The sequence below is a fragment of the Physeter macrocephalus genome, chromosome 8 (genome assembly GCF_002837175.3).
Source record: "Physeter macrocephalus isolate SW-GA chromosome 8, ASM283717v5, whole genome shotgun sequence".
In the NCBI taxonomy this organism is placed as follows: domain Eukaryota; kingdom Metazoa; phylum Chordata; class Mammalia; order Artiodactyla; family Physeteridae; genus Physeter; species Physeter macrocephalus.
Window position 1 is genome coordinate 83,657,058 of NC_041221.1, and position 12,706 is coordinate 83,669,763.

Consider the following 12,706-nt stretch of genomic DNA (forward strand, 5'->3'; position numbering starts at 1 on the left):
ATTTTTGTTGTTGTCCAAGTCCCATTTTTTAAAAAGGTTGTCATTCTGGAATGTGTACTATAGCCTCTGAAAGCCTTCCTTGATGTAAGTGGGGTTCTTGTTAGCTCCAATCCCAGGAAGTATTCCTTTTGGACATGTATTTTCATTGCAGTCTGAAGTTATGGGATTTTTCTTACTTGGAGATATATTCTACTTATGCACCACAGAGAAATCAACTTTTTCACTGTCACAATCTGTTATGGATATAGTGCTGATTTTATAAAGTGTTCTGCCTAGGGCCAAAATATATGACTTCGTAGGAATTTCCAGACTATAGGGGATAAAATAGGAATTGTACTCACAAATGAATTTGGCAAACTAACGAAGCTACGAGATAATGATATAAAGCCAAACAGACCTATATATTCAGAAACCATGAAAATAATACTTTTTTATTTATTGAGGTTTATTTTTGGTTAAGCAATAAATGGCACCATATAAAGCACAGAAACCGTTAAAGAAAATATTTTATTTGTTTTCAACTGCTGTGTGTGCAAGTAAGACAAATGAAAATCTCCATTTTCTTACTGAGTAATAAGATGGTCTTTCAGTCTAAAGTATACTTTTGGAGTCTTCCATATAAACTGTTAGGAACATACCCCCAGTAACTTCTAAAGGAGGAAAATAACCCAGCATAGGAAAGAAAACTGACCGTTACAGATTATCATTAGATATGGTTATAGGCCTCTGTCTTTTATCTCCTCCTTAATATAGGAATGGAGTATCTATTATGTGTCAGGCACTGTGCCTGGTGCAGGGCTACAGCACCAAACAAGATAGAACAACAGGTACTTCGCCTTTGGAAGGATATGATATAGTTGCAGAAACAGATCAATAAATAATTACAATCCAGTGTGATAATGAGGCCATGTGATATGAGGTCCAGATACATTTGGAATGCCTAATTAGAATGAATACTAGAGGTAGGCACCAATAACACAAAGGAAAAATTATTACCTTTTTTCCGTTAACCCAGGATGGACATGCAGATAAGTGACTGCAAATGAGAAAATATATTATATTTAATAGAGTTCAAAAATTAACCTCCAAAACTGGGAATTTCATACAAATTGACCATTACAGAAAAGAAAATATTCTACAACTAGCATGATACTTGGCACATAGTAGGTACTCTATAATCATCAAGTAAATGAAGTAATAAACAGATCTATAATGAGATAAAGGAGATATCAAAGTAGATCTCACACGGTTGAGTCTTCCCCTTTTTTGGTAAATGTTTCTACCATCTACACAGTAATGAAAGCCTGAAATTGAATCATCCTGAACTTCTCCCTTTCCCTCACCCCACATCCAGTACAACTGCTTATCTCATACATTCTGCCTTTAAAATATCTCTTAGAATCTATTCACTTGTTGCCCGTTTCTACTGCTGCTAAGCTAGTGTAAACCACAATCATAATTTACCTAAATACTGCTGCCTGCTCCTTCTTGGTTTCCGCATTTCACTTCTCCATCCTCTAATCCATTCTCCACATAGTGAACTTCAGAAAACAGAAATTTGATTATATCTTTATACTTCTCACGGTCTCTCCCACTTCCTATACTTTCCCTAAAATATTCCAATGGCTTCCCATTGTACTTAAAATCTAACTCATTACCATGCTCTGAATGACCTTGCCCCTGCCTCTTGAACTAATTGTTTGATTCATTCATTTGTTTAACAGAGATTTGGGGGACACAGGCATATACAGTCAATTCTCATTCACAGTAGTTATGTTCTATAAAGTTGCTGGGGACACTGAATTAACACATACTGTGTCATTGTCTCTAGGGGAAATACAGGGTTAGGTTCCTGGAGCCTCTGGTCACATTTTTGCCAACCAATCAATACATAACCTGGTTTTATGTACATTTCTGTTTAAAGACACCATATTTGATATATATTGTTGATTTATTACTATTGAACTCATGGCCAACAGCACTATAACTCATGCTTGAATGAAGCTTATCTAACACACATATTTTCTCCTATAAGGAACATCGTATAGCCTTCTTGTGATTGGGAACATTAGGTAGCACTCCAGTTCTATACTTGGGGGGCATTTATAAAAAAAGCAAAATCAGCAATAAAAAGCACAAAAATGCAAAAATGTAAACAAAGGCACTAAATACCCTGCAAAATGGACACTTGTGTTTACAAGTATGAGAGGGGAAACTGGAAGACGCTAACCTTGTTCCACCTCACCTGGGCACATGTACTTCAGGGGCTCAAATTTTTCACTGCTCCATGCACGTGCGTGTCTGCAAATGACTGAGAGAACACTTTAAGTATTGATTTGAAGGTTGGAAGTAAATTTTAGCTAGTAGGTGAATTTGGAATTCATGAATAATGAGGATTGACTGTAATTAGTATTTAAACCGTGGGATCAGAGAAAATTCTGAATAAAGGATACCCATGACTGAGCCTTTAGAACGTTTGTTTCAGGATTTGGAGATTAGGTTCTACATATATCACCAATGAGAGGCCAAGCTTTGAGAAGGGGGGACTATTACGTAGGAAGAAAATGAGGTGATTATGATTTAATAGAAGCTAAAAATATGTGTCAAAAAGAAAAGATCAACTCTCAACTGCTACTGAGAAATCATTAAGGACAGAAACGCTACCAGGGTCTCGGGGATTTTTGAGACAGATGACTAATTAGAGTGGAATGAGGTGAGAATTAGACACACAGAATATGGGTAAAACTTTGAAGGAGTTTTGCTCTAAAAATGAACAGACAAGTGGAGACGTAGCCACAGAGGGCTGTAGGCTTGCTTGCTTGCTTATTTAATATAGGAAGTAAGACAATGTGTTGTTATGCTTTTGTTAATGACCAAGTCAAGTAGAAAATAGTGATCTTGACCAAGTTATTCAACGTTTCTTGGCCTTAGTTTTTCTTTCTAAAAAATGTAGGACTTAACCAGACAAAATTATCTTGATTTACTTTATATGTAGTGAAACACCATATTATAGTGATTTAGAGTATGGATTGTGAAATCCAACTGCCTGGGTCTGTGTTTTAGCTTCACAACTTACTACCTGTCAGATTGTGGACATCGCACTCAACCTTTATATGCTTTGATTTCCTTACCAGTAAAAAAAAGGGTAATAATAGTGCCTACCTAGATTTGTGAGAATTTTTAGATAGTGCGTGTAAAATTCTTAGCAGAGTGCCTGGCACAAATACTAGCACTCAGTACATGTTTACTCTTTTCTATTTATCATCATTTTTATCATCTATCTCTAATATGCTATCATCTGTGAATTTCATGTTTATGTCACTTGTTCTTTCAACTCTCTGCACATACTCTATAGTATATACATAGTGTAGAAATGTCTTCCACCATTTTCTATAATACTTTTATAAACAGTGATAATTTCTATTAGTGAACCAGTAGGAAGTCCCATATTTAAAGCAGGACTCTTTGGAGGAGATAGTTTTTCTAATAAAAAAATTATTCAGCAAATATTGGAAGGCCTAATATTTGCCAGGCACTGTCTTAAATGATATAATAGTGAACAAAACAGAGTCCTTGCTTTCATGGATCTGATGTCTTAGTTGAGAAAGAGAAATCTTGAACTCATCACAAATTTCAATTCCTTTTCGAAGTCCGGTAGCATGTGTCTTTGAAAATTTAGAAAAGCCTGTTTTAAAAAAAAAAGGAAAGGAAAGGAAAGATTTTTGGAAAGAAACAAATGTCAGAGGAAGAAGGAGAGGGAGTAAAAGGGAAGAAAAGAAAAAGGGAGGGAAAGAATCTCAGTATGATAATATGTAAAGGTTAAAAGTTTATTTTTCTGGTTGTCTGGAGTCTTGTGTATATCTGCCAAATCCTCCTTCAGAAGTTTGCTATTAATAATTATTTTTCATGATTTAAACATGCTGTCATTTTAAAAAAATCATCTTCTAACTCTAATCTTAAAGTTACCCAGTCTGTGGTGTTCGCTAATATGTCATATATATCTCATCTCAGAATTCAGGCCCACATTTATTGAGTACCAGGCACTGTACCATTCCTTTCTCTCAAGGAGCTAGCAGCCAAGTCATATAGTTAAAAAGATAATTTCTACATAATATAACAACTTTTAAAATACAGATATACATAGGCTACATATAGGAAAACAGAAGGGATTTTATTTAGCCCTTTATAATCAACTGCTGACTCAAATGTATTCCTGAATTATGTTTCAGAGGTAGCATTATACCTTGTCTTTTCAGTGAACCCAACTGAAATTTTCTTTTTGTTAAAGTCACCTGAAACTTCGAAAAATCTTGTTTCTTTTGGCATTTATATTATTTTATTTCATTTTCTACTGTCTTTTGCACTTTTCTTTAAACTTTATAGTTATTGTAATTCTTTTCTTTATTTCAAATAATTTATAATGATAAGACATCCAATCCAGTGACTCAATCAGTCTGAACTTTAGAGATATCACAGATCACTGATTTACTCTAAGATTCTTAAATTTATTACTTATTACACTCCCATTTGGATTTCAAGCAATGAAGGGGACGCTATTGTACATTATGTAAAGTAGCAGACTGTAATTCTTTTCTTCCTACTATTTTATTTTCATTTTGCCCACTTGCTTCAGATAATTATTGTATTAGTATTGGAATGGAATTTATTATCTAATCCAAAATATATGGTCACGTAACCTTTATATAAATATTTTGTGGGACAAAAGTCTTACTGCTTTAAATGAAAGCCTGTTTCACATGTCAGTGTCTACGTATTAGCCCTACTTCTTCTGCCTTCTGTGTCATATCAGATATTCTACATTAAAGTCACTCATATAGTATAGTGGAGTTGTGTTCTAAATGCAAACAGCTTATGCACATTCAACATACACTCTCCATTCCCCTCTCCCACCGGAAAAAGGGGAGGAGGAGAGAGATAGGAAAAAGAACAATTTAAATAGTTCGGGGCATTCTACTCAAACATGCCCGGGAGTGGATGTCAATTGGGAAACATATCTTCTTATCCCCTGTTTTCTCATTATCCTTCCATAATATGAGGAGCACATCTAAAGAGAAACCTTTTTCATACAACTGGCCACTTAAACACAAGATAACTACTTCACAAAAAGCCATTTATCAAAATAGCAGGAAAACCCCGTGGTGCTGGACCAAATAAAATTGGTGTATCGTGATGGAGTATAACATTTTCCGAAGGGTTTTTCAGGATAATTTGATTTTCACATTAAGACATACCATTAAAACTCAACCCCTAACTATCACTCCATTTAATTTGGAGACCATTTCATCCTCTGAGTTTTCTCCTCTGCACACTAGAAGAGCCTAAGTTTATCAGCATGCCCCAAGTATAGCATGGTTTTACATGGGCAGTCTCTTGGTTGGGGTTGCCTTTCACTGAACGTGTATAGTTTGCCAGTGCTCCATTAAAGTCATGTTCCCAGAGTCCCCTTATATTTCAGATGTGGCGTGATCTATACAGAGAAGAATGAGACACCTTTTGAAAACCTACTTAAAAAGATAAGTACGAATGCCCTGAATTTCCAAAACTTCAGTTGTGCATGGGCCACCATTTGGATTTGCATTGTATCTGAGTTTCACTGCCTCCCTCCACGATTTTTGCCACTTTCACTGAGTTAATTATTGATTAAATCACTTTACTTTTTAAATTAAATAAGCTTATTTAAAGAAGAAGCTACACTTTCTTAAATGGAGAACCAGTATCACTTGAACATAAATGTAAAATTTCATACAATATAAAGTTAATGAATACAATAAAATATGATCGTTATCTGAAGGCTCTGCACCTGTCTATGGTTCTCTCTCTATTAAAAGATCTACCAGCCATCAGCTCTTTGAGGGAGAGATCACTAATTTTACAGCTGTAGCAGCTGCTGCTACTTCTCAGTGAGGACTCACCAGGTAACTGCCTTCTAAGGGCATGCCATGGAGTAAAGAGTTAGAGGTAGATTAATATCCTAACTCTGTTCGATGCTGTGTGATTTGGGGCAAGATACTTTATCACTGTGAGCCTTAATATTCTAATTTCTAAAGTGGGAATAGTAATACCCGCCTCATTAAAATTGATGAGGGGACTAATATAATGTGCCAGTCACGTGGTAAATGCTCAGCATTGGTTACTACTGCTACTCGGTTCTTGTTCATTTTCTTTTTCCCTTCCAGCGTCTGACTGTCTAGGTTTGAATGCAAATTGTCTTCCAAGTTAAGCACTTGTGATAAAATTATACTGTGAAAACATTTAATTTATGTATTATTATGTTTAATAATTTATAATCTAATAATTTTTATCACTGGAAATTCCAGAATAATTATAAAGTGGCCAAAGATGAATTTAGAAGTGTTATGTTATGTAACATTTGTATCTTGCTTGCTGATACCATGTACCTTGTACATACTCAAATCATAAATACCTTTTCAACGGATATTTGCTCAGTACCTAGCATGAGCCAGGCACTGATCTCGTCACAGAGGATGTGGCACAGCACAAAACAGCTGACGTTACATTCTAGTTGTGTGAAATAGGCAAACAATAAACAAACAAGGACACATCAGATAATAATCAAGAGATACGCAGTTAATTAAAAGAGGGTGACATGGGCTTCCCTGGTGGCACAGTGGTTGAGAATCTGCCTGACAATGCAGGGGACACGGGTTCGAGCCCTGGTCTGGGAAGATCCCACATGCCGCAGAGCAGCTGGGCCCGTGAGCCACAACTACTGAGCCTGCGCGTCTGGAGCCTGTGCTCCGCAACAAGAGAGGCCGCGATAGTGAGAGGCCCGCGCACCACGATGAAGAGTGGCCCCCGCTCGCCACAACTAGAGAAAGCCCTCGCACAGAAACGAAGACCCAACACAGCCAAAATAAATAAATAAAATAAAAAATTTTTTTAAAAAGTAACAAATGTTCAAGTACAATTGGTGTCTTTAAAAAAAAAGAAAAAAAAAGAGGGTGCCATAAAAGATAGTGATAAGATGGTTCCTCTTTCCATGACCTTCCGTAAAGAGGTCATGGAAGGTCTCTCTGAGGAATTGATATTTAAAACGGAACCTAAATGACAAGCAGACATTTCTGCAAAGACTGGGAGGAAACAAGTAATGCAAAGGCCCTGAGGTGAGCCAAATCTGGCATGCTGAAGAAAAGAGGGCCCATGTAGTGGGAAAGCGAGGGAGTGGTATGTATTGATAATATAACTGTGTGGTCAGTGAAATGGATTCAGTCAGATCATGCAGGGCTTTGAGGGCCGATATTCTTTAAATTTTATTCACAGTGTAATGGGAGATTTTAAGGAGGGAAATGCCATGGTCTGATGTTTGTTTAAAAGATTGCTATGACCACTATGTTGAAAACGGTTGTAGAGGTGGGGGTTAGTGAAAACAGAAGATCAGTTAGGAGGTTTTACCGTAGTCCAGGTGAAAGTCGGTCATGGCTCAGGCTATTTGGGGGAAGAGTGAGGCGTCCTTAGACTGAGGGTATGTTTTAGCAGTAAAGATGCCAGGACTTGCTTCTAGGTTTGACTTAGAAGAGTAAGGGACGGAGGGGAATCAGGAGGATTCCTATGTTTTTAGCTTGAGAAACTAGGTTAGTGGTGCTGTTTTCAGACACAGGAAGGACTAAGAAAGCAGATTTGCAGAGCAGAAAAATGAAAAGTTCTGTTTTGGCTAGGTTATGTTTAAAATACTTAGTAGACATCAAAGCAGAGATAGCAAGATATATGATTCTGGAGTTCCTGGAAGAAGTGAGGTCTGGAGATAAAGATTTGAGAGTCCTAAACATTTGGGATTTATGGCTGTGATCTTAAAGTGAGAACACTTGGCGTGAGTGAGTGTTTCTCTTCAGCAGTGCTCGAGTGGTTCCTAATGTGGAGCTTTAAACAGTAAATACAGTAAAGGTAAAGAGAGATAATATTGTAGTGTCAGAGTTCCAGGCTTTATTCTTTAATAGATTGTAATATCTGCGGAAAAATGAATTCAGTCCACTTTTGATTATCTATTTTATGATTACACCTGGCTATGCAAGCCAGGTGTAATAGATTACACCTGGGCTTTCAATTACTTTCAAACAGATTACTTTCTGGACTTTCAATTCATCTGAATAATTTTGTTATCTATTTCTGGCAACTTTACTGTATCAGAACTGAACTTTAAAATATAGTATTGGGGGAAAAGTTCCAAAAGGACATAATTACTTTATTGAAATCACACTTTAATCAAGCTGTTCTCTTCATGTACTGGATCAAAAGAATTTGTTGGGAGCCTTTTAAGTCATAGATTCTAACTTCACAGTCCAGCCAAGTAGAGAAAACAAAGATACATGAAACCATAATAGACCAATTATTTGGGTGACTGTGATAGTCATCAGTTCTGTTCACTAAATATTTCCAGTTCTCTGTCATCTGGGCACATGGTAAAATTGAACTTCATAACTATAGCTGAGTGCAGCTGTGATTGTAGCTCTCACCGGCAAGTTTTGATTAAAAGTGAGCGTCATGTGTAATTTCTGAGCCAGAGAACTTTCTTTCCTTCTGCCATGGTGACTGGCAAAGCTGGTAGCTGCCCTGTCATCCAGGGTCCTAGAATGAGGACAGCACAGAGTGGAGCCCCCAAGCTACCCACGATGAATGTATGGCACTAATGAGAAATCAGAGCTTTGTTGTTTCAAGCCACTGATTTATTGGGATATTTGCTACTGTGGTGTAACCTAACCTATTCCAACCGATAGAATACAGAGTCTCGTCTACATATAGTGTATTCTTAATATCTTCACAGTACTGCTTAAAAAAAATAACCATAAGACAACATTGGTTGAAAGTTCAGTACCACTCCCATGAAGTAAACATTGACACCCTTGCCATAAACAGAATAGAGGGTCACAATAAGCCACTGTTTAGCTACATTATTACAAACTTACAAATATATAACATCATCCCAGATGTTATGATTTGGAAGTTTTATCTTCTCTCTGTACCAATGTAATTGCATAATATGGAAACTTTAGGAAACGTCAAATTCTTCAACAATTTTGCAAATTAATATCTTGTTTAATAAAGAAAAATACAGCATTTTCAGCTTTTTCTCAAACGGGTAGTAGGGGTAGATTTTATTATTCACAGAGCCATTTAACAAATGTTCTTTTATAAACTCATCTTATGCCAGTCAGACAAATGGAGTCCAGCTCCCATCCAGAAGGTTCAGGGAGAAAACACTCAGAGATTTGACATCACTTCACCCCACCTAATGACTTCACTTTCCACTTGACTTGCTTGTTGTCTGGCTCCGTTATTCATTGAACTAAAATAAAAAATGTACTAACCAAATTAAAGCTGTAGTCTTCACTTGCGCTAAGTGTGCAGGGATTAACCACAATGCCGATGATCCAGAAACTCATTAATTGAGTAATTTTTAGTCATAGAATTTTTGAGGCAGGAATGCAGTAAGATAGTCCCTTCTTTTCCTTTACCAAATACTTAATAATATCTTCATCCATTGTTTAGTTGTAAACTGGCATAGAATGTTAGCCAGTGAAGCATGGTAGATGGGCTTTATTCACGGTCAGTGTCTATGCCCACTGTCTATCTCCTCGTGATTTCTTTGTATGTCCTCTTTCCTGGAGTTTACTTTAGTGTAGAGTTTGCCTACACTATACTAATAGTATCTGTAGGAAAAAATTCTGGTGTTTCAAGGTAATGTTTGCAAAGAATCTCCCCTGTAACTTACTAATTGCAAACTAAATAGTATTCTACTCAAAAAAGGCATCCTACAATGTTGGTATAGTTATAAGAATATCAAGCAAGGGAGTAGGAGACCTACATTCAAGTTTCAACTGTAATTTACTAAACTGTTTGTCTTGTTTAACATCTTTCAAATCTGCCTCCTCCTTTCCGTGTCCCTGTCACCACCTTGGTTTAAGCACTTGTTACATAGCAACCTTCCAGACTTCACACAGCTGCCAGAGTGACCCTTCTAAGATGTTAATCACTTCAAGTCTTTGAATGAGTCCCTACAGTTTTCAGGATAAAGTCCAAACCCCTCAGCTTAGTACACAGAGCCTTTCATGAGCTGCTCCTGGCCTAACTCTCTAGCCCTGAGGTTGTAAACTGGCAGGCTATTAGCAAAATTCAACTCACATATGTGTTTGGTCTTGTTTGTACCATGTTTTCTTTAAAATTTGGTACCAACACTGATTTAAAAATTAAAAGATTTCTGGCTTCTCTTCAGATTATACGATTATCCCCTCACATGGTGACAACTGGCTATACTGACATTTGCTCTTTAGAGAGGACATTAATTTACCATAGACCTCATCCATGAAGTTTCACCCATTTATGTAACTTGTGTGCATTCACATTTTAACCCCCTAGTGTCCTCCTCTCCGGCCACTTTTTAAGGTTTATCCTTTAGAGTACTGAATTATTCCCAGTTCTTCCAAAGTTTTATGCTTACCCTTGCCTAGAAGGCCCTACTGCCTTTCCATTTCTTTATCTCACTGGCGCATTCACTTCCTTCAAAGTACAGTAAAACTGTTGCCTTCTTCAGAAAAGTCTTCCAACCTGTCCTTCTGAGGTACCTGCATTACCTTATTCTCCTATAGCATCTATCACACAGGATAGTGTTGTTGATTTGTTTGTTGGTATTCCCGCTAGGCGGTCAACTCCTTGGGGACCGAGATAATGCATAATTTGTCTTTGTGTCATAATTTGGGCTCTGGGAAGCCACTGTGGGCCTTAGTATCATCATCTATAAAATGAAAAACATAGATAATCTCCAGGGTCTCTTCTTATTTGAAAATCTGCTTTATACTGTTCATTTTTGGGAATCTGGGGTCAGAGGCAGCTTTGAATAGATTTTGGCCAAAGCTTAGATATAACAAATAAGACTTAAAGTAAGGCATGTTGTGCCCTAAGGCACCAAGTAACAAAGATATTCCCCTCCAAAGGGGACTATATGCTTTGGTTGGTCGTTCCTATATAGAAGCTGACTTCTTGACTGATCATTGTCCAAAGAAAGCGAAAGACTAATCCATTGGGCATCTGGTGGCATTTAACAAAAACGAATTATTGGTGCTTCAAAGAGGGCACTGATTTAACCTTAATAGCAACCTGTTTGGCATCATGAGGAAGAGACAGGGAAGAAGAGGAAATATGTCAGAGAGAAATAGAATCTGATTCACATGTTACACATGGGTTAGTTACTGTTAAAAGCAGAACAGAAAATGGGTACCTCCTGCTGGTGTCAGCTGGCTTGGGTGTATTGCTAGCCTGAACTGGATCGAAATAAATATACTAGCCATTATCCCCATTATAATAAAAAAACTTTAACCCACTAGCCATTGAAGCCTCCACTAAGTATTTCTTAACACAAGCTACCACATCCATGCTACTTATAATAGCAGTCATCATTAACTTACTATATTCCGGCCAATGAACTATTACAAAAATATTCAACCCAACAGCATCAACAGTAGTAACAGTAGCCCTGGCCATAAAACTAGGACTATCCCCTTTTCACTTTTGAGTGCCCGAGGTAACACAAGGCATCCCATTAATGGCAGGCCTAATCCTATTGACATGACCAAAACTTGCGCCTCTGTCAATCCTTCAGCAAATCTCACCATCAATCATCCTAAACCTAATACTATCCCTGTCCATACTGTCCATTCTAATCGGAGGGTGAGGTGGATTAAGTCAAACCCAACTCCAAAAAATCATGGCTTACTCATCAATCGCCCACATAGGTTGAATAACAGCCGTCTTACTATACAACCCAACTATAACAACTCTAAACCTAGTAATCTACACTATAATGACCCTCACTATATTCGTATTATTTATTCACAGCTTGGCCACTACTACATTGTCACCGTCACACACATGAAACAAAACACCTGTTATGACAACCCTTACCCTAGGCACTCTACTATCAATAGGGGGACTCCCACCACTATCAGGATTCATGCCTAAATGAATAATTATTCAAGAAATAACAAAAAACAATAATATTATTTTACCCACACTTAACAGCCATCACAGCACTACTTAACCTGTACTTCTTCATGCGACTCACATACTCCACAGTGCTGACCACGTTCCCCTCCATAAAAAACGTGAAAATAAAATGACAGTTTGACTCTACAAAACAAATAATCCTCCTACCAACTATGATCGTAATATCCACAATACTTCTGCCCCTCACACTAATACTATCAGTGTTGGAATAGGAATTTAGGTTAAAACAGACCAAGAGCCTTCAAAACCCTAAGCAAGTATAATTTACTTAATTCCTGCCTAATAAGGATTGCAAGACTATATCCTACATCAACTGAATGCAAATCAAACACTTTAATGAAGCTAATCCTCACTAGATTGGAGGGATACATCTCCCAAGAATTTTTAGTTAACAGCTGAATACCCTAGTCAACTGGCTTCAATCTACTTCTCCCGCAGCAGGAAAAAAACGGGGGGAGAAGCCCCTGCAGGGTTGAAGCTGCTTCTTTGAATTTGCAATTCAATATGAACAATTCACCACAGGGCTTGGCAAAAAGAGGACGTAACCTCTGTCTTTAGATTTACAGTCTAATGCCTACTTGGCCATTTTACCTATGTTCAAAAACCGCTGATTGGGCTTCCCTGGTGGCGCAGTGGTTGAGAGTCCGCCTGCCGATGCAGGGGACACGGG

At 37.5% G+C, this 12,706-nt stretch overlaps 1 protein-coding gene across 4 annotated transcripts in view; it reads left to right on the plus strand.

The window, feature by feature from the left end:
* XRCC4 (X-ray repair cross complementing 4) overlaps positions 1 to 12,706 on the plus strand; it is a 283,471-nt gene that overhangs the window by 198,227 nt on the left and 72,538 nt on the right. Inside the window, exon 8 of one of the 4 annotated variants that reach the window (XM_028493044.2) lies at positions 5,461 to 5,580. The exons of the other annotated variants lie outside the window; for them this stretch is intronic. Within the exon in view, the coding sequence (XP_028348845.1) occupies positions 5,461 to 5,506 (46 nt within the window). The 3' untranslated portion in view covers positions 5,507 to 5,580. Of the gene's footprint in view, positions 1 to 5,460; positions 5,581 to 12,706 lie in introns of those variants that run through there. 4 annotated transcript variants of the gene reach the window in all.